General features: G+C 47.8%; 1 protein-coding gene across 7 annotated transcripts in view; it reads right to left on the reverse strand.

The window, feature by feature from the left end:
* Positions 1-25364, reverse strand: part of LTBP4 (latent transforming growth factor beta binding protein 4) — a 1439220-nt gene that overhangs the window by 700505 nt on the left and 713351 nt on the right. For 5 of the 7 annotated variants that reach the window (XM_086938230.1, XM_086938229.1, XM_086938227.1 and 2 more), the window contains exon 5: positions 17807-17971. In XM_086938230.1, coding sequence (XP_086794356.1) covers positions 17807-17971 — 165 coding nt within the window. Of the gene's footprint in view, positions 1-17806; positions 18197-25364 lie in introns of those variants that run through there. The other 2 variants (XM_086938232.1, XM_086938231.1) reach the window with 1 other exon arrangement.

Raw genomic sequence — 25364 nt, forward strand, 5'->3', positions numbered from 1 at the left:
TGTTAACCTGTCTTTAACCTGGGTTTGTGAGGAGCACCTACCTTCAGTTTCGGGGACTGGCACTTAACCCACCCAAATGTGCTACCTGGCCAACAGCCCACCAATCAACCACTCTCATTAAGTCTCTTGGTTGCAGATAACAGGCCGCAGTTTATTAGTTAACCCATAGCCATAAATTGATGATAAAGTCATAGATCATGACATAAAACCTAAATCACTAAGAAATATAAATCATCACTACAAAGCCATAAGTCAATAATAGTTGTTGTAAATTATTGTTTACCAGAGAGGCGGAACTCAAATTGTCCCTGACATTTGACTGTACAGTGGATGTGAAGCTCCCTTTGGTTAGCACAGCAGCCTCCCGGCTTTCCTTGTTGATGATGTCTGACATAATAGGTCATCAAAGCCATGTGCAGGCTTGAAGTGCCATGTCTGCATTTGTGACTATCCCCTTTAGTTCCTCTGTTGCCCCACCACCACCATGACTAGTGCCCCTGCTGCTAGGTATCCCTAGTAGTCTAGGGTATGGCAATTTTCCTTTCCTTTTGGACTCCAACTGCCATTGGGTGCTCTTGATAGCTATTAATACCGCTGCTTCTTCCACGCTGCCAGAGATTCCATACATTTGGACCGCGTTCCCCTGCTCATTTCTCTCACTACTCTGCCAGTCCACCTGAAATGTTCAGCAAGTACATGTACATGCCTTCCCCCATAAAGATGAACTTTGTCCTCCGTGCAGTAGCAGTGGCGGCCAGCATGGCTCGCAGGTGGCAGGGCGGGTGGCTACGCAGTGGAGGGAGTCCCTTTGGGGTGGCGGGCGTGGAGGAAATTAAAAAAATACACTTACCTTGACGCCGGATCACGCGTCTCTGCTCCTGCTCTCCTTCCTACAACTCCAGGAACAGGAAGCAGGCAGCCAGGCTCCCTCCCCTAAGCCAATCAATGCTGCAATACAGTGTTGTGATTGGTCTGAGCGCCATGACACAGTGCTCAGCCAGGGAGTGGAGGGGTAGGCATGTTCTCCATTCAGGCTGTAATGCAGCCTGCATGGACAACGGGGAAAGTACGTATGGATGGTTTGGACAGCCCAGGATGGCTGGTGAAACAGTCATGTGCACATAGGAGTGGGCAAACCACTTCTCCCCTGCTCCGAAAGTAGAGCAGCCCCGCCCGCCCACCCGCAAAGCAACAGGACCGGAAGTAAAATATGATAATAACTCTAAGTTATTATTTTATGTTTCTACTTGGCATTGCTTAAAAGCAATGGGGCAACGCACCTGCACCATGGTGGAGGAGCTGCCGCTGCGCAGTAGCCCAGAACCATGAGGTCAATGAGCCAATGCCTAATTAAATCCCAGGCTATGGTTCTGCAGAACTTGCCCATCAAAATGTTGAGCTTCCTCCTAGATTTCTCAACCATGCTGTGTCTCTCAGCCCACCTCCATTGGAACATAGGTATTATTTCTGACCATAAGATATCTGTGGATCCCAAAATCCTGTAAACTGCAGTCAGGTCCCCTTTCAATCTGTCTAACAGGTGCTGTCTTCCCGGTGTTCATTTCAATACACAAGGGAACCCAAGGAAACAATACGCTAGGGACCTTAGGGAATTACGTTTTTACACAGGACAGTGGTCCCTAGTCAGTAGGATATTTTGCAAAGTAAATATAGACTAAATAGCAACTATATTCATTGTCCAGCCGGACAGTATTTAATTTCTGATAAAAGAAGTACAAAGATAATATGGTGTGATACAAGCAGGACACCAGCCGATGCCCAACTAACACACTCAGGAGAAAGACAACCAGGAATTTACAGGCAATTCAGGTAGTCTGTGTGTCACAATTCACAATCAGACAATACAAATAGCACACTATTGCTTGTAAACATTAGCATAATTCATTATCATATAGTGTGACAAGGTCGACGACGTTTCAAACCCTATAATTTTTCAGAGTTCATCTTCAGGACAAACAATACATGCCTTCTTAACACCTTAGATGCGGCGCAAATATCCCTCCCCAGTGCTGCGCTGTCCATTGGAACTAGTGCTGAATGGACGTCCAATGGACGTGCACAGCACTGGGGAGGTAGTGCTGCCGTCGGCCAACGCCCCGACGCAGCACTTAAGAGGCTAATGAAAAAGTTCATAAATAACTTTTATTACAGCCCATACTGCGGGGCTAGTATGGAATGCCCGAAACAAGTAGTAAATAACGTGGTAGTCCGCCGGATGATTAGCCGGGCAGCAATAAACCGTAATAGGTGCAGTTCGGCAGAAAGGAGGGAACGGGCCGTCAATGCCGTCTGCGTTCGGGTGAAAATTACACAGGTCTTCCCGGTGTTGTCAAACCTTTACCTCCTAGATGCACCTCAAGCACATCTGATTTTGCCCTAGCTTCCAACATTTTGAGCACTGTTGGCAGCAGTAGGTCCCATTTCCTCCCTGGTATGCCAACCTACATGGTGTCAGTTTTGCATAGCAACATTCCCTTGAATTGCTTCCGTTCGCTCGGCTACCGCTGGACCTTTGAAATGGAGCAATGGGCCCATCACTCCCCTGGTCCCAGGTGCCACTCTACCTGTTTCATTGATGAAAGCTAAGCCTAGTTCACAGAGAACTGTTACCCTGTGTTTAACTTGCTTTGGTGATTAGCACCTACACTCAGTTTTGGGATCTCAGGTTTAATTTTCATCATTAGACTTTGACAACAGTGTATGTGTGGTGAGAGTGGCCTGCCCTCCCATAGGAATGCATGGGGAATTTGTGTGACCATGGCAGTTCCTGATGTGTGGGGAGTGCAGGGTTGAGTTTGGTATGTACGAACACGTGAGATTAAATGTTGCACAATGATGTGCGCAGATTTATTGTGTCTAGTGTGGAAGTGCCACTTCTAGAAGTTGACATGTCTGTGCAGTGAATGTGAATTGACTGTCTGGCTTGTGATTGGCTGGAGCTGGCTGGTGTGCCTGGCTCCAGGAGTCAGGATGGGTCTGCCGGGTGGTGAATGGAGAGATCTGCATGTTGATGGGAGGGAGGAGTGCGCCTGGGACCTGAATAGGGCTGGGCCTTCCCTCCACAATGCTGGCTCCACCCCCTGTGGTGTGTCTGATGTCCCAGACCCATCCTGTGAATAGGCAGAGGGGCTGAGCAAAACAAAGTGCACCAGAACCAGTTGCATCTGGTTCGCCCCTTGCCTGCGGGAAACAACCTTTACAACGCAACTTTTACAACGCACTACCATTACAACAAAACTTTTACAACACAACATCCATTACAACGCATGCCATTACAACGCAACCATTACAACGCATGACACTACAACGCATACCACTACAACGCATGTCATTACAACGCATACCATTACAACGCATAGCATTACACATAGTATCCTTACACTATCCAACACTTACCCTACTATTGCACCCCCTGGAGTTAGAATAGTAATTTTTACCCCTACACTATCCAACACTTACCCTACTGTTGCACCCCCTGGAGTTAGAATAGTAATTTTTACCCCTACATTATCCAACACTTACCCTACTGTTGCACCCCCTGGAGTTAGAATAGTAATTATTACCCCTACACTATCCAACACTTACCCTACTGTTGCACCCCCTGGAGTTAGAATAGTAATTTTTACCCCTACCCTATCCAATACTTACCCTACTGTTGCACCCCCTGGAGTTAGAATAGTAATTTTTACCCCTCCCCTATCCAACACTTACCCTACTGTTGCACCCCCCTGGAGTTAGAATAGTAATTTTTACCCCTACACTATCCAATACTTACCTTACATGCAATGTAATGTTATGCGTTGTAATGGTATGCATTGTAAAGGTAGTATGCGATGTAATGGAATGCGTTGTAAAGGTAGTTTTTAAAAATTCGTTGTAATGGCATGCGTTGTAATGGAATGAGTTGTAATGGATGTTGCGTTGTAAAAAATGCGTTGTAAAGGTATGCATTGTAAAAGTATGCGTTGTAACGTCATACATCCCTTGCTTGCACCTTTGGAAACAAAGGATTTGGGTGTTTAAAAAGAGGCTGTGACCTCATGTAAAATGTTCTTGTCCTTTGACTAGAATCTATCAGGGGCGTGCTGCTGCTGGGGCCCAGGGGAAGGCTTGCCTCCCTGGGCCCTGCCCAGCCCCTGGATACCCCGGATGCTGGAGAACATCTTTCTGGGGCCCATTCTGCCTGGCCTTAGGATGGCTGGGAGACTTTCTCTTGGCCCTGGAAACCTTTTCATGTGTTTCCCTGCTTGTTGCTGGGACCCTTGGCTCTAGGGGGTCCTTCTTTGGGGGCTTTGTGGTTGCTGTGCTCCCAGCGCCTCGTAAGCGCTTTCTTTTAAATTGCCCTGGTATTGAGAGAGCCTACTCCTCATTGCTTCATTTATTATTGCAGCGCGGGTGCCCAACCTGCTTATTTGCATCTTTAACCCCTTCCATGCTCATGACGAGCTCAGCTCGTCATGCAGTACAGTGCTCCTGTGCTCATGACGAGCTGAGCTCGTCATGAACAATGGGATTCAAGGGACACCCAGCACCGTGGGGGAATTGCTATAGCATTGAAGGTGTTAAGTGATATTTTTATGCGGGTGCCCACCCCGCTTATTAGCGTCCAGCGCGGGTGCCCACCCCGCTCCTACATTTACTTTTGACCTCGAGGGAGCCTACCCCTTATTTTTTCCCCGAAAAGAGATACCGCCGTGGCAAAACCGGAAGCCAGGCCTGCGCCGCCTGACTGGGGGCGGGGCCTGGAGTGTGTCACTTCTGCTTCCCCGTACTCGGGGAAGCTGTCCGATGCCCTGTTCTGCCCGGAAGTGAGGAGGTGGCGGTGCGGGGCTCCCGTAAGCCGTAGAGAGCCCCGCAGGTATGGTGACCGCAGCGGAGGGGACCCGAGGCACATTGCCGGTGCCTGTCCCCCTGCGCATAAGGAGTGTTGCCGCCGGAGTCCCCCAGCGAGGAGGAGACCAGAGGAGCCCCCGCCCACACAACAGCCCAGTGAGTGTTGACGGGCTGGGGGGGAAGCTCCGGGCATATGTTGTAGTGCCGGAGAGAGGGCTTCCTTCTTTGTGGGAAAGAGGACCCCGAAACACCCCATGGGTGCTTGCTTGTGCTAGGGGGGCATTTAGGACGGCCCCAGATGGCAGTGGGCCGCCCCAACGTTTGGATTATTTCGAGAGCCTCCGTGGCTCCAACGAGGGGGCAATGTGGAGAAGTGTGGCTCAATGGTTAGAGGAGGCATACCCGGAAGCTGAGGTCAGACCCGAGACCAGGGTTCAATTCCCGACGCGGCAGGGTCTGAGCCCAAGTGTCCACGGACTCGATAATTCTCACTTCGGTGCCTACTCGAATCACGGGTTCACACTCTGCAACTCTGGGCAATAGCTTGCTTAATCTCCACTACGGCCCCCCGCGGCGGGATGCCTGGATTTCACCTTGGGGATGCCCAGTAAGGGTTATCTCACAGGGAAAAGCCAGGACGGGTTCCCAATGCAAGCGCCGGGACACCCCGTTGGGGTAGCCGTGCGCTATATGAGATACACTAAAAAAAAAAATTCAAAAAAAAAAAATTCAAAAAAAAAAAAAAATGTTGTTTAAAAGGCCTCGTGGGTCCATTCTGCCCCTGAAGGGCATTTTCTCAGCTGCCTCATGTTGGCAGGGGTCAGCTGCCACTAGGCGACATGTCGATATTCCAGAGCCAGTGTGCTCCAACGCCAGGGGGCATGTTTGTTTCAGGAGCCTAGGTGGCTCCCCCGCCCCCATTATTTTCCAGAGCCTAGAGGGCTCCCATGTTTGGAGCAAGTTTAGTTAATGGGCCCAGTGGGGTCCTCAGGGGTCTGTGTCACCCCAGTTCACACGCCAGTTCTTGTCTGCCATGGCGCAGAGTTGTTCTAGGGGCCAGTGGTGTGCTCCAGGGGGCATTTATTTCCTACAGAGGCCAGAGTGGCCCTGGGGCAGGGATTGTTCTTCAGAGCCCCGTGGCTCCAACGTTTGGGCGCAGTTTTGTTCTAAAGGGCTACTGCTGGCCCATGCCATACTTATAACTTTCACAGCTGCCCAGAAAGTAGTGGGCAGCTGCACCGTTTAGGCGCAGTTCCAGTGAGAGTCCCTGAGAGGAACAGAAGTGGCAAAGAGGTGCCAGGCCTTCCACAGCTGCGCAGCACTTAGTGTCAGCTGCAGCGTTCAGGCCCTGTTCTTGTTCTCAGCTGCCCAGCAAGTAGTGGGCAGCTGCAACGTTTAGGTTTGCGCAGATGGCGCACCCTTGACTGGCGCTGCATTGGCAGCGCGCCCTGACATTCTGGACACAGGGCATTTGAGCCCCTTCTTGGATGGCCAGTTGCCCAGGGGGCTGGTATATGGATAGGGCGCAAGTCCCTAATGTGAAATATGTGCTGAAGTAAATGTGGTGCTAGGAAATGTAATGCATTTAGTATGTTTTACGCACCCTGTGTTTGATACCTCTAGAGATGGTTTTACCTATGGAGGTTTGTGCTAGTGTGTCTGTACTTCACTGTGATTTACGCCCCTAATGTGCGTTATACTTAGGAGGTAGGGTCTTATGTGTTTAGACTAGTGAGATTGGCACAGGGTGTAATCCGCGCCTGATGTGACTGTACATAATGTAGTTTATGTTACAGGTTGAGGTGGAGTACAGTGACTACCAGTAGTTACTGGTTGTAGGTTTATGATCTATTTTTACTTGTACCAATTTATGCTAAGTGTTGACCCTGACAGTGGCCCACGTGGCCCTGCCCTGTGTAAATAATCCCTTGTGAATATTGCCCGTGCCAGTTGGCACAATATATGTTGTGTGATTACTATCTGATGTGTTTTGAGAATACAAAAGTTATTTTTATATAACCTTGTGTGGAGTTCCTTTTGTGGTGTGCGTGGGATGTTGTTGCTGTGTGCATGCACAAATGCTTTACACATTGCCTCCGGGATAAGCCTGTCTGCTCGTGCCAAGCTACCAAGGGGGTGAGCAGGGATTATCTTTGGTGTGTAACTCCCTTGCCCTGACTAGAGTGGTGGTTTCTGCCAGGCTTTGGCGCAAGCCTTTACCAACCAGGAAACCCAGTTCTAACAGTCTTGTTCACCTGTGTTTTTTCAAAATCACTTATAAGGAAAACTCTTACAGCTTTGAGGGCCCAGCTAAATTGCAGGACTTGCTATGACAACAATGACCTCGAGGATATGGAGATTGGTGCTGCAGCAAAAATGTGATTGTTATTTTATGCCTAGTTTGTTTGTCTCGTTGATTAACAAATTGTTCTTTTTAATTTGGTAATTGTGTTTTCTTGGATTATGTACTCTGTATAACCTGTTTCTTTAACCTTGTTTTTCAGTCCCAGAGTATTATATGGTGTATATCTCTTGTCATAGTACTTCCTGCCCCATTATTGTTATGTGACACACCCACTGCATCCCACTCCCCGTAGTCCATGGTAAATTTGTTGGTATGCTATTTATCCTCTTGTACTCTACATTCCTAACAATTGTTTAAACATTACACTGTCCCCTCTCGCCTGTGTCTCCCTTTCTAGTGGTTATTGGTGATGTTTTTCCTTTTAATGTTCGTTGTGTTCTCTTTCTTGTTTGCCGGAGCCGAGTCTGGTCCCATCCTTTTTAAGTGTTCCGTACCCTCGTCATCCTTCGGGATATTCTATTTTTTAATGTACAATATTATTGCCACTAAGATTCTTTCTTCCTATGCTGCCTTCATGTTTTCCCTATATTGGGGGGAATTTTCCCCCTTTTCTTCTTTATCTGTTTCTTCTCTCATTCTGTCTTCCTTTTCCCTCTTTGATTTTACAGTTGAAACTTCCTTTGTACACTATTATTAAGCTTATGTATTTCTTGGATGTCTATTGATGACTTTTTCTCGAATACTGTTCAGAATAACAACTTGGAACGTAAGAAGTTTCAAAAATTCCATCAAACGCCAATGTGTACTGTCTCACCTATCTAGATTACATTGTCAAATACTTGAGGAAACACACCTTACCGAAGTGGACAATTGCAAGTGTAAAAAACAATTGGTGGGTGAACTTTACCTCTCCCTCTCTGTGCACCTTAATAACAGGGTGGCTATCCTATGTCATAAATGTCTAAATATATCATTTGTTACCCAGGAGAATAATGAAGAGGTTAGACAGGGATTGGTACAACTTAAAATCGATGGTATCTTTTTTACGATTCTCAATGTTTATGGTCCTCCTAATCCCGATCCTACTTTTGGAAGATTATTTATTTATTTCTTGAAACGTTAGTCATCATCAAATGCAATCAAATTATCGACCCCTTTGTAGACCGACACTCGTCCAAAAAAGTTTCTTCCACATAAAGCCCACAATGCTTTCAAGCATGCTATCACACACAATGCCCTTTCAGATTCATGGAGAATAGCACAACCCTCTCTTCAAAAAGTATCCTTCTTCTCTGCCCCTCTACTCTACCCAACACCTTGTATGTTCGGAGATAGGCTCAATTTTGATCACAGACCATGCCCCAGTTAATACCCATTTAGACACTCTTCGTAATACCCCATCTAGAGCCCTCTGGAGGTTTAATAACCAACTACTTTCCAATAAAGTTTTCATCACTTCTTATGAGGCGTTTGTTTAGTTTATGTTTAGAGATTAATGATTTAGGAGGGAACTCTTTTCGCTTTGTTTGGGGTGCCTTTATTCATTATTAACTACGCTTCTCACAAACAAAAAGCAATTGGAAAAAAATGTGCTTCCATTCTAAACAAAATCAATTGATTAGAAGACAACTACTTTATGCCTAAAAATAATAAATCTGATTTAGACACGCTGGTGGCAGCTAAGATTCAATTCAATAAATCAACTACGGAGAAAGTATGTGCTACTCTACTCAAGATCAATGCTAGCTATTATGGAGGTAGAAATAAAACTGGTACCCAATTAGCTAATTACCTAAGATGTAGAAATGAAAAATCCTACATGATATCAATTACCAACCAATCTGGCACTAACCTATTTCGCGATTCGGATGTTGCCATTGCTCAGTGCTTTGTTGATTATTCTCAAATGTTATATACCCCTGAATGAATATAGCATATCACAACGCATGCTATTACATCGTGTGCTTTTACAACGCTTTTGTACAATGACCGCGTTGTTATTGCGCAATACCTTTACATCGCAAGTCATTAGATCGACTTGTTGTAGAGGGCACGCTGCACTTAGGAATAGTATTATTTACTATTCCTACTCAAGTTTGCGCAAAAGTAGGGAAGGTGTTAGAACTAATTTCCAATACCTTACCGCCCCCTACAGCAAGTCGTTTTAATGACCTGCGACATGGAAATGGAAATGGAGAAATGGAAATGGAAGTACATTTGTAGAGCGCGAATTGCTGCCCGGAGGCGTCCAAGCGCTAAGAGAATGTAAAGGGAAGGACCTCGTGGAGTGGCTGCCTGGGAATTAGTAGGGAAGGTTAAAAAGGTAAGTTTTCAATTGCTTTCGGAATAGGGAATGGTTGGAGTTGGATCGGAGATGAAGCGGGAGAGCGTTCCAGGTCTTGGCCGCATTATATGCGAACGTCCTCCCGCCCGACCTGGTCTTTTTTATTCGGAGAGGTGTAGCTAAGAAGGTCTGGCCAGATCGGAAATTTCTGGTGGGGACGTAGTGGGTGATCAGATCCCGGGTGACATAAAGGCATTACGTACTAACAACGCGGTCGTTGTAATAGCACTGCAATGTGATGGCAGCATTGCAAACGCTGTTTTCCCCCGAATCCATGTCTTCCGAGGATTCTCTCAAGTCCTTTTTTTCTCACACTTCAATGTGCAGGTCCTCACAGATTGATCTGGCTACTCTCTAGAACCCATTAAGAATGGAAGAATTGTTTCCAGCAGTCAAACGTCGCTCAATAGGTAAAGTGCTGGGACAAGGTGGGATCACGGTTGAATTTTACCTTCATTTTTCTAAAGCACTCTTCCATAGATAATTTAAACTAATTACTCAATTTCTCTCAATGAATACATCCTCTGACTCCTTTACAAAAGCTATGATCTGTCTCATTCCGATGAAAGACAGAAACCCTTCCCAATGCAAGAATTCTCTCCCCATATCATTGATAAATACAGATTATAAACTTTTCGCTAAAGCATTGGCCATCAGACTTAATGATTTCATGCATGAGGTAGTTGATGTTGAACAGTGAGGTATTGTAAAAAATTGGAACATTGTGGGTCTTTCTAAATGTTCACAGTAAAGCACCTAAACTTAAACACTACCTCAATGCAATAGCTTTGGATGGTGAATAGGCTTTTGATTGTGTTAGCTGGCAATTTCTTATGCACTCTCTTCGTTGGCAAGGGTTTAGTCCTTGATTTCTCCAACTAATTTCTATATTATATTCATCACCTTGTTCCTCTGTACTGGTGAATGGAGTACAATCTTTATACTTCCTTCTTATCAGAGGTACGAGGCAGGATTGTTCTTTATCGCCCTTGCAATTCATTCTTGCACTTGAGCCTTTCTTATATAGGATGAAGCATTGTGATGCCTCTTCTGGTTTTCAGCTACATTATGTACATATTAAATGTACAGTATAAGCAGATGACGTTATTCTGTATATCTCCAAACTAGAATCCTCTCTTACACAATTCTTTGAAGAGTTACATATATATTCGAAGGTGTCTGGCTATAAACTTAATATAGAAAAGTCTGATGGGATGCCTTTGAATCAGTTCTGTTTTTTAAAAAAAACCTTTTGCTGGTATGGATGGCTTCTAGAACCCGATAAGATCAAATGCCTAGGGATCTTGTAGTGTAAGAACCTTGGAGATGGTTGTATGTCACGACAACGCGTGGTATTACCACGCGTGCCATTACAACGCGGGGATTACAACGAAAGTCGTTACAACGACTTTTGCTGGAGGGCGTTGGATAGTGGAATAGTTTAATTTTCTATTCCAACTCCAGCCCACGTTGACAGTAGGGAAGGTGTTGGATAGAAAATTAAACTATTCCCTATCCAACAGCGCCCCCCCAGTGAAAGTCGTTGTAACAACTTTCATTGTAATCCCCGCGTTGTAATGGCAGTGCGGGGTAATCCCCGTGTTGTCATGGCTGTTCCCCCTTGGAGACACACTTCATTTTAATATAGATGTTCTTCTTGCAAAAGTTGCAAAACTAACGCAGGGCTGTTCACCTCTATTTCTGTCATGGTGGGGCCGCCTTGACATAGTCAAAATGATGGTACTTCCCATCATTCATTTCTATTTTATGATGCTGCCTGGTTCAACGAAGAACTAGGACACTCCAAACTCCGCTGTAAACAGGCGGAGCGTGTTTGGAGAAGAGGATATAGGGAGCAGGATAAGGCAGCTTATAAAGCAGCCTTGCACGAATACAAGGCCCAGTTAAGAGCCGCAAAAGCCAAGTTCTTGGAAGATACTTTGGCGAAGGCCTCTAATAAATCTCAGACCCTGTTTAGACTGGTTAAGACCTTGTCCGACCCACCCTGCATGGCGTCTACTATCCCGGCCTCACAGGCACTATGTGACTCGCTGGCTCTTGCTTTTGAGGAGAAAATCAGGACTATCCTGACTGGACTGAAAAATCCCGAACAATCTGTAATAACCGCAGTCTCTCCTCCGGACCTGTTTGACAACATGGACTCCATTTCGGCTCCTAACATGGAAGGGATGCCTCAGCTGTCCAGCTTTCCTGTCCCCTCGTTAGAGGAATTTGTTATCCTGGCAAGCAGTGTATCGTCAGGATCACCGCTGGATCCCATGCCTCACAAGATCTGGAAGGCCTTCCAAGATGAGCTCTTCCCTCCGCTGCATTCCATCTGCTGTCAATCATTGACTACAGCGTCAGTCCCAGACTGCTGGAAGTTGGCCATTGTAACACCTTTGTTGAAAAAGGCTTCTCTGGACCCTCTTTGTGCGGCCAACTATAGGCCAATCTCGCTATTACCATTTGCGATTAAAGTCCTTGAAAGATGGGTCACAAGAGCCTTATCCAACTTCCTAGAAACAAATCGGTGTCTGGATGCTGTACAATATGGCTTTAGGCCAGCGCACGGCACCGAGACAGCCTTGGTCACCGTGTTGGACGATCTGCGAATGCGAGTCGACAGGGGCAAGTCTGCATTTTTGGTGCTGCTTGACATGTCGGCCGCGTTCGACACGGTAGACCATGAAGTTTTACTTGGCCGTCTTCAGAGCGCGGGAGTGTGTGGCCTGGCCCTAGACTGGCTCACGTCCTACTTAGACAACCGACAACAAGCCGTGGCATTACCACCTTTTCGATCAGCCACTAGGCCGGTGAAACAGGGAGTCCCTCAAGGATCGGCAATCAGCCCGATCCTATTTAATATATATCTCCGTCCCTTGATAGCACTGATAAAGTCATTCGGCATATCCGTTGTCAACTACGCCGATGACACTCAGTTGATTTTCTCACTTGAGGGCTCAGAGACTATTTCAAGGGATGTCTTTCACCGTTGTATGGCAGCCACAGCAGCATGGCTGCGAGCCAATGCGTTACAATTCAACGGATCGAAAACGGAGGTACTTCACTGCTCTTTGGACCGAACTCCCCGTACACTACCGGCCGATTTCTGGCCTATGTCCATTCCGGGATCGGTGGAGGCGTCAGAGTCAGCTCGCAACCTGGGAGTTCTATTCGAACCCAACTTGCAGCTTGATGCCTCCGTAAATAAAACGGCAGCAACATGTATGGGTCTGCTCCGTGCCTTACGGAAAATCTTGCCACTTCTTCCACAGGGCTCCAGAGCTGAGGTAGTGCGTAGTTCCATTCTCAGTAGGATTGACTACTGTAACGCACTACTTTTGGCTGCCCCGAAGACTCTGATCCTAAAGCTCCAAAGGATACAGAATATGGCCGCTAAATTGGCCTTGTCTCGACCACGGTCCGCCTCTTCATCGGTAGCCTTAGCCGATCTACATTGGCTTCCAGTCCAGCAGAGAATTGCGTTTAAGGCTCTCTGCCTTGTCTATAGGGCCCTGCATGGACTGGGACCAATACCTCTTCAGACCCTCTTCCTCTGGTATCAGGCAGCCAGACCTTTAAGATCATCCTCGGCGTTCTTGGTAAAAGTCCCTAAAATTAACAGAACGAGAATGGGTGGTCGCGCTTTCAGTTTTGCGGCTGCCACGATGTGGAACACCCTCCCCCTGGCATTAAGGAGCTGCCCTGATCTGCTTACCTTTAAAAAGAGCCTCAAAACCTATCTGTTTCCCAGAGTAATGTAGCTGTTTTAATAGATGCATGGTTCGGTCTCAGCGCCAGGATACCCTTGGGGGTGACAGTTGCGCTTAAAAAAAAAAAAAAGAAAAAAAAAAGAAAAAAAAGAATGCTACCTTTTAAAATCCCTGTAATATATTTCACAGCTATTGATAAGCTTTTATCTAGATTTTTATGGAAATGGAAACCATCTCGTATATCCTTACAGCACCTGAAATTATCCAAACATTCAAGAGGGGTCAATTTCCCTGATTTATTTCTTTATCACAAAACCTTTGGTATTAAGCAATGCAAATGATGTTTTCTTGGCTCTTCAGACTCTCAATTCAAATTGTGGCACCAGCTGGAGTTCACCTGTATTGCTCCGTTCTTTCATTCGCACATCATATATATGTCCAATACCCCTAAATATTAGATCCCCACAGTTATATCACACTCCTGTTCTCTTTTCAAGCCTTATTTAGTAGCCCATCATCCCTCCTTATTTGAGCAATTTGTCCAAAGTCTTATTTGGTCTAACAAAAGGCTTGTGGCAAATGGCAAATCGTTCTTGTGGCGAAATTGGTTAAACAAGGGTTTATCTACAATCTCAACTACTTCTTCATAACAGTACAATTATTCTATTTGATACTCGCTCCTCAGGCTTTGTAGACATTGACCAGTTGGAGTGACGTCACACAACTAGCGCTGTATACATCCTCTAAGGAGAAAATCCAGCTGTGGAATTCAGGACTTGCCCATTGAATACCCAACGATGGCCTGTAATGTGTAGCAGGGGTGGGGCAGACAGACACACAATCTGCTTTTTACACATGCTCACTCAGCACATACACATGCACACACCCATTCAGAGCATGCATGCACAAACACACAAACATTCATGCATACACACACACATTAAAAAACATTGCAGGCTGCATCTCGGGTGGCAGGGGGGAAGCCTCTGTTGTTTCCTAAAATAAGTGATGGAAGAAAGATCCCACCACCTCCTCTCACTGGCTAACCTTGTCAAAGGTCAGCCAATCTGAGGCCGACCTTCCTTACCTCATCACAGACTGGAATGGGCTCCGAGAAACTTGCCCACCCCACCCCCCTCTGTGACAAGCTTCACTGATGGTTAAACAAAAAATGGTTCTGTCGGGTAAGACAGATTACTTGAACAATGCTCATAAATGTAGACAAACGAAAGACAGCTCTCTGATCTGACCTTATGACTTTGTTTTTTGAGCATTTATTTCTCAAAAGGTACACTGTGTATCAGAGAGCTGTCTTTCGTTTGTCTACATTTATGAGCATTGTTCAAGTAATCTGTCTTACCCGACAGAACCATTTTTTGTTTAACTATTGAATACCCAGGTTCTGAGGGACACAGGGACACCCCTTTTTTGTTAATCAAGCTTCACTGATGGGCACTCGCCCTGGGCACTTAAGGGCTTGAAACTGAAGCACCTAGGTCCAAGTCTATCGGTGACCCATCCCCTCGCAATAAGTGGGAGACTCACAGAAGACATTGCCGGCCTGAGGAGATCACGCCCACCGGGGCCTTAAAATCTTCACCCACAAAAAGGTTTGGCTCAGCTGGATGTCTTTCCCAGGCATGAACGGTGTCTGTCAGGCTTGTCTTTCTCAGCGTGACAGACACTCTTCCTGCACAGGAAAAAGGTGGAGGGGCGGTGCCCTTCCCCTCGACGACCGACCGCTGCTGTGGATACCTCTGATAACTCATAACACTTTCTCCAACTGCACTATGGGTTCTGTGAATTGAAGGTTAATTTTTTTAATTTTTTTACCGCAAACACATGCCACAAAAATAAAAGAACAAAAAAAGATGTTGCCACCTAAACGTAGCAACCATAAACCTGCAAGAAAAAATGCACATAAAAAATAATAATTAACATCACTTTAATAAAATAGTATAAGTGTTTCATAGCAGGCTGGTGTATTTAGAACAGGTATACAACACCCATGGCAACAAAGGAGCATTTAAGGAGAAGGTGTCTTTAAATTATCACCTCATTGCTATGAAGCGCTATATAAATGCAGTTATTTACAATGCATGGCAGTAGAGCACGTGTTTCTGTGCACTGGTTGGAATTACGGCGAAGTCTTGACGTTGGGATGAAAAACCCATAATAAAGGGCAATGGAGAGCCTGGAGGAAAGGGAAAACGGAGAATGTTTCGTTTCTACTCTGCATTTCAGTGGATTTTTGTACATATTTTTTTCACTCGACATAGCATTTAAACTCTCTCTCTTTCAAAAGGGGAACCAACGAACAGCCTTTGTTTATGGTGTTAAACATGATTAGTGTACCCCAGTGAAAAACGATAAACCACATTCCTCTGGTCCTGTCAGGCTCCACATTAAAACAGCATCCATCATTCGGACACTGGCCCACCCAGTCACGTGGAAGCCCTTTAGGGCAGAAGTGGTCCGGCAGCCACTAATGTTACTAGATGGTTCAAAGGTCTTCTTTTATTTTAGTTACAGAAAAGGTATGATAGATGTTTCACTCCTACCGGGGCTAGCGAGATAGCCACACAGCCTCCTCGCCCAAATACTCACTGCCTCATCATGCCTTCTACTAAACACGCTCACAGACTTACGGGAACCACGCGTGTTCTGACTACGCAAGCTCTACCACGCTTGCCTTAACCACGCATATGCCGTAACCACACATATGCGTGGTTAAGGCAGTGCGCGGTCTAGCTGCTAGATGACGGAAGGAGGATGATGCCGCACTGAGGTAAGTGGGGAGGGAGTAGGGGTAGGTTTTAGGGCAGTGGAAGGGTTTGGGGTATTTTAAGAGACAGCACGGGGGCGGGCGAGATTTTGTAAGTTAGGGTACAGGGTTTTAGACCTTAGGGCCGTGTGAGGGGAATGGGTAGTTGGGTTAGTTTTTAGGGCGGGGTCGGTAGGTCTTAGGGCAGTGGAAGGGGTTGGGGTAGTTTAAGGGACCGCGCGTGTAGGGTTTCAGGCAGCGTCGGATTGGTAACGCAGGCATTCGGGCAATGCCGAGGGGCCGGTGTCCGAGTTCTGCTGTGGGCTACTTTTTTGAGCAGTCTGGGGGGCTATTTGGGTGCTGTCTCTGTTTTTCTGATACAGTCAGCGGCCCAGTGGGTGTCTGAGTGGCCTTTCTAGAGGTGGATGGGCGCTCATTACCTCCGTTTAGCACAGGTACCCCTTTGTCTCTTGGGCCGTCCCATAAATGTCTGCACATACTGAGCGGGGCAGAGGGCCTGAGTAGAAGTGGCCTCACTTGTTTCACCAGTGTAAACTAACGCGTGCATTTTTTTATTCCCCCCCCCCCCCCCCTAAAGTTTTTTTATAAGATTACACCAAAGCAGTGATATGAGGAGTGTTTATGCAAATGTGGGCCGTTTTTTTTTTGGGCGTTCCCAATCCAATCCAACCCTGGGGTTTCAGGCCTTAGGGCAGTGGGAGGGGAATGGTCAGTTGGGATAGTTTTTTGGGCTGGAAGGGGTCTGGGTAGGTTTTAGGGCAGTGGAAGGATAGGGGAGTCGGGGTAGTGTAAGTTAGGGTACAGGGTTTTAGGCCTAAGGGCAGTGGGAGGGGAATGGGTAGTTGGGTTTGTTTCTAGGGCGGGGTGCGTGGGGGTAGGTGTTAGGGCAGTGGAGGAGTTGGGGTAGTTTAAAGGGTGGCAAGGGGCAGGGTGGTTGGGGAAGTGTAGAGTTTTAGGCCTTAGCACAGTGGGAAAGGAATGGGTAGTTTTTAGTGTTGGTAGGTCGGGGTAGGTTTTAGGGCAGTGGAAGGGGTTGGAGTAGTTAATGGACAGCGTGTGGGGTAGGTGTGGTGGGGTGGAGGTAGGGTAGTGGCGACCTTAGCCACACAGACCCGTTTACCATTCATGCCTATACCACAACATTTTGTGATAAAGGCATGTGTGGTAAGGGAAAGTGTGGTTGAGGTGTATTCGTGGTTGGGTTGCGTGGTAGAGGCAAGCGTGGCACAACCATTCGTGCTTCTATCATACAACCCAGACATACGTATCAGTAGAAAACACTGATGCAGTCTGCGGTTTTTCCCTTGCCAGCCATTGTAATCTGCGCTTTAGCCAAATGGTTTGGATTGATGTAAACCAAGACTACAACTCCCAGAATGCCTTAGGGCCGCAGTTACCTGGCAGTCCTACCTGCTGCCATCAGTGGTCAGCCAAACTCATTTTTGGGGACTGGTACTTGTTTTTCGTCATGAGACTTGGACCCAGAACAAGAGAGAAATGGCAGAAAAGAGAGAAAGGCTAGATTATTAGAAAGATAGTAAAAGAGTGGCAAGGGGAAAAGTGAAGAACAAAAATAATGTGCAAGAGGGAGATACAGAGACAGGCATTGTAGGGCGGTGCAAGAAAGAGGCATTAGGTGGAATCAAGACTAGGCAGCCTGGGAATTTGCCAACCCCGACGGTTGGCAGCGCCGGAGGTGGGTTCCTTAGAGAACATTTAGACACCTGCACTCAATTTTTTTAATTTATACAAATTAAACATTTAGCCAAAACCTGATGAGTAAAAAATAGTGGTGTACTCACAGACTCGGAATCCGGCGCCGCCGTGGCCCGTGCCCTCGCCGCTGTACACGGTGGTCATGTTGCCCCTCTCGCAGTGGTTGGCACAGCGCCCCCCCTCGCAGTGCACCTTGCAGACCATGGGCGTGAACATCACCTTCACCCGGTCGCCGTGGCTCTGGTTGGCGGCTGGAGGGACAGCCGACAGGAGGCAGAAGGAGAGAAAAGCGACAATGAGTGCCGCGTCCATGGCGTCTCGGCTGGTCGCACGTCCCCCCCACCCCAAAAAAAACCCTTTCCCCCCTCGAACTGAACTATGACTGAAAAGCAAGCAAGTCCCAAAGCTTTTGACAGAAACTAGAGGGGGGGAAACAACGACAGGCAGGCTGTAACGAGGTAATGCGATCACTCCCTCAAAACAGAAAAAAAAGTTACAAAGCTGGCTTGGAAGCAAGTGCCCGTTGAGCTAATTGAAAGCAGCGGAGAGAGCGTGCTCCGGGCAGCCCTCCAACAGCAATGTTTATGAGGGACGCCATCCATTACCAGGGGAGGTTAACTCTTGTGGCGGGGCGGGGGGCGACTGTGGCGCGAGCACAATGCAGCAAACAGGGGTGGGGGCAGCAGAGCAGAGGTGGGACTCGCCATCCCCAGCCTGGCCCACTTTATGGGCTTGGTCACTCCTTTTTAGTTTCATTGCTTTTTATTTATCGCTTTTTTGTGATCTCTCATTCAACCAGGGAAGATGCAGAGCGCGGGACAGCTACGCAGGAGGGAAAGAAGACGCTACAGGCCAAGATGACGTCAGTAAAGTCCAAGCACTTGAACTTGGACATTCGTATCACTCCAAACATCTCACTAACTTCAGTTATTCGACAGCGGTCACGTGGGCGTACAATACAGATTTCCATGTGACGCAATTCTTCACACAGTGATCAACAGTATCCTTTGAATAATAATTACTACACAACGATGGTGTCTCATACGCGCAGCTGTGTCTGTCCTTACACTACTCTGCAACACCTGCCCTAATGTGCCACGAAGCTCCCAAGAGAAGACCCTAAGCCCCACTTTCCCCATCAAGGTCTAACTACAACCAACACACTTTCGACTAAGCAAATGGAAGTTGGAGTGCTCAAAGTGACTTCTTGGGCCTACAAGGAGCTATATAAATAGGGAAACATGGTTTACAACGCACGCGTTACAACACGTGTCATTACAACAAATGTTTTACAACGCAAAATCTATTACAACGCATGTCATTACATCCCATAATCCATTACAACGCATTCCCCAAAGTAATGACCCAGCCGAGTTAGAATAGTAACTGTGTTGTAATAGATTATGCGTTGTAACGACATGCGTTGTAATGGATTTTGCAATCTAAAAAAATGTGTTGTAATGAGACGCGTTGTAACGTGTGCGTTGTAAAGTGTCCTATTCATATAAATAAGAACATAACATAATCATGGCCTTCTCATTATGCAGCACGGGTGGGGGAAATTATGTGGCAATGCTGAGTATATTATGTGCCAAGAAAAGGCAAATTATGTGGCATAATACAGCACATTTTATGATAGTATTATTTAATTATTTGTAATTTCTGCACATTTACACTGTCTAGGTAAAGGTTTCACCTCATTGGTACCAGCAAAACTCCAAAATACAGCATCAATAAACAACTGAAAGGTGACCAGTCAACCCCTGCGAAGGGCTTTCCAGTGAATGGCAGCAGGTGCAGGGACGGCTGGTCCATAGGGGCGTTGGGGCAGCGCCCTCCAAAAGAATCGGGCAACAGAAGAACAGAAATGTAAGCAGACAAATGGACAGTTTACAATTCGTCTGTTTACATTTCCGGGCCGCCTTTGCACTTCACTTGTGAAAGTGCTCAGTTCACGCACAGTGCACGCAGGCAGAGACGAGCAGGAGTTCCGAAGATGGTCTGCGTATGTGAGAGAGGCGCGTTGCCCCTCACTCACATTCACAGACCATAGGTATGCTGCGCATGCCCAGTGTAGTGCAGCAGTTTGAAGATAGGCTCCTGCTCGGGCGGTGATGTGTTTTACGCAAAGTCGCCCCATGCCCTATTAAATGGCAGGACAGAGTAAACAAGGTTCAGTCGCCTGGCACCCGGTCGCATCCAGTCTCCTAATTGGCCATTGAGCCTATGAGCAGCCAGAAAAAGAAGGTTAAAAAAAATAATTCAGTCTTCTTTCTAGGTGCGTGTGCGAGTAAAAGTGTGTTTGATTGAGAGAGAATGAGCTTAAGCATAGTGTTTGAGAGTGTCAATGAGAGTGAGAATCAATGAGGGAGCACGAGTAAGGAAAAGAGAGGTAGTGGGAGTTACAATGAGTGTGTGATTGAAAGGGAGTGGGAGTGAGTCAGAGGTGCCTCTATCAATGGTGCAGCTGGTGCAGTGGTACCATGGCATAGAGGCCCTGGTGCAGCTGCTCTCACTGCGCATTAAACAACTGTACCTTAGGATTTCAGATCAGAGCCCCTGTATATCAATGGTTGTGATTGAGGGTCAGTGATTATAAAAGTGTGTGTGCGTGTGCGTTTGTGTGCAAGAAGCAGTGTTAGTGTATGGGTGCTTTAGTGTGTTAAGGCACCTAAGGCAATTTTTGACAGTTATGAGGGGAACCAGTGGCACGTATTACGCCCCACCACTTTCAGGGATCACCAGCCTGCTGGTGAAGTATGTGGCAAATATAGAAAATTCATTGTTATGCGGAAAACGCTGCAGCCGCAGAAGTGCATATTGTCAGTAGCCATGAACATAATACACTCCATGTTTGGCAATTAGCTCTAATCCTCAGTAGCACACTTCTACAGCATTGGAGTATGTAATAAATATTGTAATTCCACGTGTTAGCCCATTGGCTTCTATTGAAGTGAATCAGAATTAAAACTCCCAGAATGTGCCAGTTTGCTAAATGGATGCCATGGGCAGGGAACTAGGGCGAGAGTTATTGTCACTCATGTGCTGGAAAGCAGTGCTATATGACACACACAATAAAGGCGATCAACGTTCACTCCCAAAATTATTTTTGGGCCAAAAGTAGATACTAGCTTAGTGCTGAACGACATTGTGCCGTGTGGAACAAACCCCCCAGAAATTCATGGAAAGTGGGTATAAACAAGCAGGTACAATGCAAATAGCCCTAGGATTCCACACAAAATCCTTTGCACTGAAGTCACAAAAAGTAGCGCGACATGGCTTTGCATTGATTACTAGCCCCAAGTGAAAATAGGCAAAAGTGATAAAAGGGAGGTCTGCATTTTTTCTATCTGTAATACATATCATTTTTGTGAAAATTACACATAGCATACAGCTTACCCTTGGTCGGCCGTCTGTGTGAAGAGAACTGTATTCTAGGGTGTTCCTCGAGTAGAAAACGTAACATACCATAGTACTTATGACTATACTTTTGTTTTGTAGAGGTCAGTTGTTCTACATTTCTTATGTTGCACCTCCCTGTTTCTCTAAATAAAGAGTTTAGGGTCTGTGTTGTGTAATATGACAAATAAACTGGGTATGCCACCGTTTTGTGTATGGAAGTGCGTGGACTGCAAGACTTGACGCACAGTGCAAGTTTGCAATCTTACGCACTCGACGTCCAATCCCGCAGGCTGTGGTTGAGATGTCAAGTGCACGTTTCCCAATGTATCGGCGCTGGTTACAGTTGTTGCTGGATTTTGTTCACAGGCCCGACATTCCAAGTGCACGTGTTAGCTTATGGGTGGTCGTAGGACCTAGGCTTTAGATCCTCCAGAAGAGAGGTTCACGTCTTAGCATCGGCTAAACTGGTTATGATTCTGGGCAAACCACTGAGATGCTGATTACAAGTCTGGTGGTCTGGGGGCAGCCAGACTCGGGAAGGCACGGCAGTGGCAGTCCAGCCACTGCCGCACCGGTGGTGCAACCGCCCTATTAGGACTTTGGTAGACGGACCACCATTGCACCACCGCAACCACTAGGGAACTGCGTTTCCTGGCGGTCCCGCGGAGGTCTGAGAGCCCCCAATGTGCTTGGTAGTACCCTGAGGCACCACCAAGCTAATTACAACTGTCCTCTCCAACGGCGGTGTCATGGAGGTTCTTCCTCCATGAAACTGCTGGTGGTGTGGAAAGAAAGGGGGCACTACAGGGCCCCTTCTTGCTCCTGTTCACAAGGGTGCATACAGGGGGGCACATGTTGTGCCTCCCTGTAGTTTTGAGCTGCCGGTTGCTACAAGGGATGGAATGCATGACATGGGGCATTCCTTCCCTTGCAGGAACGTGCACTGGTAGTCCCGGTGTGGTGCTGTTTAAGGCTCACAATGAGCCTTTAAACTGCACCACCACATCGCCCGCCCACCCACCAGACTACAAAATTACTTGTAATCTGGCGGGCGGGCGGCAGCGGCCCTTAGCGGTGCGGGTCGCGGCAGCTGCATGCTGCACTGCCTGCCCCTGCACCGCCAAAAGTCGAAATCAGACCCTTAATCTCCCCATGCCACAAAACATTAATAAAATGAATGTGTCCTCATAAAATGTAACTGATGAACATGTAAAGCGCTCTGATACCTTCAGATCAAGTTTGCACTGTAGAAAACTGCCCCTCCCTCCCCCCACCAAAAAAAGACAGTTTAGAAGCCAATAGGGCATACTAGGAATCTATTGCTTGCTTCCCAGCCAACAGAGGTATATATGGGTCTGCCGTTTCAGGCTGTCATTTGAGGTTCCAACAGTAATATTCCCTGGGGATTTTGGGTATGGCCATCTGCCTCTGATATGTTATGTTATGTTATGTTATGTTATTTAAATTTTTATAGCGCGCAGCTGCCCCAGCAAAGGGGCGTCCTGGCGCTTTGACAGGCACTATAACATAACACACAGTAAAAGAAAAGGGACGGCTACTCAGAGGCGGGAAACAGGAAAGTTTTAATCGCCCGCCTAAAGGTGAACAAATCATTGAGAGCTCGGATGTGCACCGGGAGCGAGTTCCACAACCCTGCTGCAAGCACCCGGAAAGAACGGCCACCCATTCTACTCAATTTAAAACGGGGGCAGACTGCCAGATGAAGAGCCTCTGATCTTAGTGATCTCAGAGGGATGTAAGGAGTGAGTAAATTGGCAAGTGCCGGCGGCGAGGAAAGTTTCAGAATTTTAAAGGCCAGGCACAGCGCTTTAAACTTGATCCGCTGTCTGACCGGAAGCCAGTGTAGGGCCGAGATGGTACCTGACACAGAGCAATGTCTGGGGAGGCCCACAATGGCCCGCGCCGCGGCATTTTTCACCCTTTGGAGCCTGGAGGCCTCCGCCTGGTTCACCCCTAACATCAGCGAACTTCCGTAGTCCAGCCGGGATAAAATCGATGCCTGGACCACGATCTGCCGGGTAGGGGGATCAAAGTACTTTAAAACCGGCCTTATGCCCCACAGGATGCCATAGCACGTGGCAGCCACCTTCTTAGTGTGGTCCGTGAAAGTGAGTGCAGGGTCCAACCAAATGCCTAGGTTTTTCACTCCGGAGGCTGGAATCGGAGTGACGCCCAGCTCTGGTGGCCACCACTGGTTTCCCCATAGCTCAGCGTGTTTCCCCAACACCAACACCTCAGTTTTGGTGGCATTCAACTGTAGGCAATTGGTGCGAAGCCAGCTTGCTACTGCCACAAGTCCAGCACGGAATCTGGAAGCCTCCACCTCAGGGTCTCCACTAAGTGTCACCGCCAGCTGCGTGTCGTCAGCATATGAGGTCATAGTCAAACCCCACTGTTTGACGACTGCAGCTAGCGGTTTCACATAGAGGTTGAACATTGTGGGGCTGTTGGACAGGCCACGTGTAAGGATTGCTCCCTCCCCGCACGACCAGGCCTGAGCCCGGCTCCTCAGGTGTTACACACAACAACCACCCGTTTCCCGTCTCATATGGGACCCCTGCCCCTGAACATCTCCACATCATGGGCCCGATTCCCTACCGGCCCTCTCGCCCGGCCTGGGCGCCATCTTGGACACAGCACCACGAGGCCGCGTGGCCTCCAATCGACCCTAACCCTGGGCCTGGCCAGGCCCCGACATCCCGGCACCACCATCCACCCAGGAGGTGAGCGGACTACTTGGCAGGTCAATGGGAGAAAGAGGTGTCGATGGCTCTCCCCCGCCAGGTGCCGATCGCCCCCAGCTCCCCCAGGCGCTGGCTCCACCCCCTGCTGGGTGTCTGGACTCCCTCATCCCGGACCTCCCGACCTCCAAGTGCGAGGGTCCGGACATCAAAGGGCGCCAGACCTATAACTGGGCAGCTCCAGAGCAGGAAGGCAGTTGTATCCTGGAGTCGAGAGACGCAGTGAAGAACTCATCCTTGATGGACTACTGGCGCTGCCGTAGCCCTGCCTTGCGAACTATCGACCTGCCTGCTGGCGCTGCCGCAACCTTCTGAAACCTTCATCGTCGTCGGGACCTGCTGGCGTGGCCGCGGACCGTTTGTAACCACCACCTTCATCGGGACCTGCTGGCTCCGCCGCGGACCGTCGCTACCTTCAACCATCCCGGGACCTGCTGGCTCCGCCGCGGCCCGATCATCTAGAACGCCGAGCTCGAGGATTGTGAGCTAATTCATCTACCACCATATCCACCAGATTGGTAACGAGACTGTCCCGCTACCCCCTTACCCAACCAAGAGACTAGAATAGAGGGGACCCCTGAGTCCAGACCTCCTTGTACCATTTCACCGTACGTAAAGAATTGCTTATAAAGTAACGTTGAACCTTATCCTTGTGTGGTGTACGTCTGTGGGGGGGAAGTTACTTGTCTGTACGATCGCTGGAGACGGCTCTCCCCGGAGACCTCTCCCTTTATCCTCGGCCGACCCTCCCGGTCCGTCTAACAGGGGCTCAACGAGGAGCCCTGTGGGACTCCCAGATCCAAGGGGTGGATGGTGGATTGGCCTGGTGGTATTGCCACTTTAAAGGTTCGATCTGACAAAAAAGATCGAAACCACTGGAGAGCGATATCTGTGACTCCAGCTTCCTCTAAGCGTTGGATCAGTATGTGGTGGGACACAGTATCGAAGGCAGCGCTTAGATCTAATAGCAGGAGCGCTGCTGTACGTCCGGAGTCAAGTACCTGGCGAAGATGTTCAATGATGTATAGTAATGCCGTCTCGGTACTGTGTCCTGGCCGGAAGCCATTCTGACTGGGATCCAGTATCTGATTGCGAGCCAAATTCTCAGACAGGACTGAGTTGACATGGGCTTCCGTTACTTTAGCTATCCAAGGCAAAAGGGATATAGGGCGGTAATTTTCTGGCAGCAGGGGGTCAGAGTTGGCCTTTTTTAAGATTGGAGTGATTACTGCCTGTTTCCAGGCGGTGGGAACCGTTCCATTGGACAGTGACATATTGATGAGATTCAATATGGGAGCTCGGCACAGCAGGGAAAGTGTGCTAATAAGAGCTGGCTTCAGCGGGTCCAGAAGAGAACCTGATTTAACACTGAGGCTTAGTTTGTCAAACGTCTCAGTGGACAAAACTGGTAGGGTAGTCAAGGTCTCATACCCCAAAGAGTCAGGGTCAATTACCTCTGGGTTAGGCCGGCATGGATCAA

This window comes from Lissotriton vulgaris, chromosome 9, assembly GCF_964263255.1.
Source record: "Lissotriton vulgaris chromosome 9, aLisVul1.2, whole genome shotgun sequence".
Classification (NCBI taxonomy): Eukaryota; Metazoa; Chordata; class Amphibia; order Caudata; family Salamandridae; genus Lissotriton; species Lissotriton vulgaris.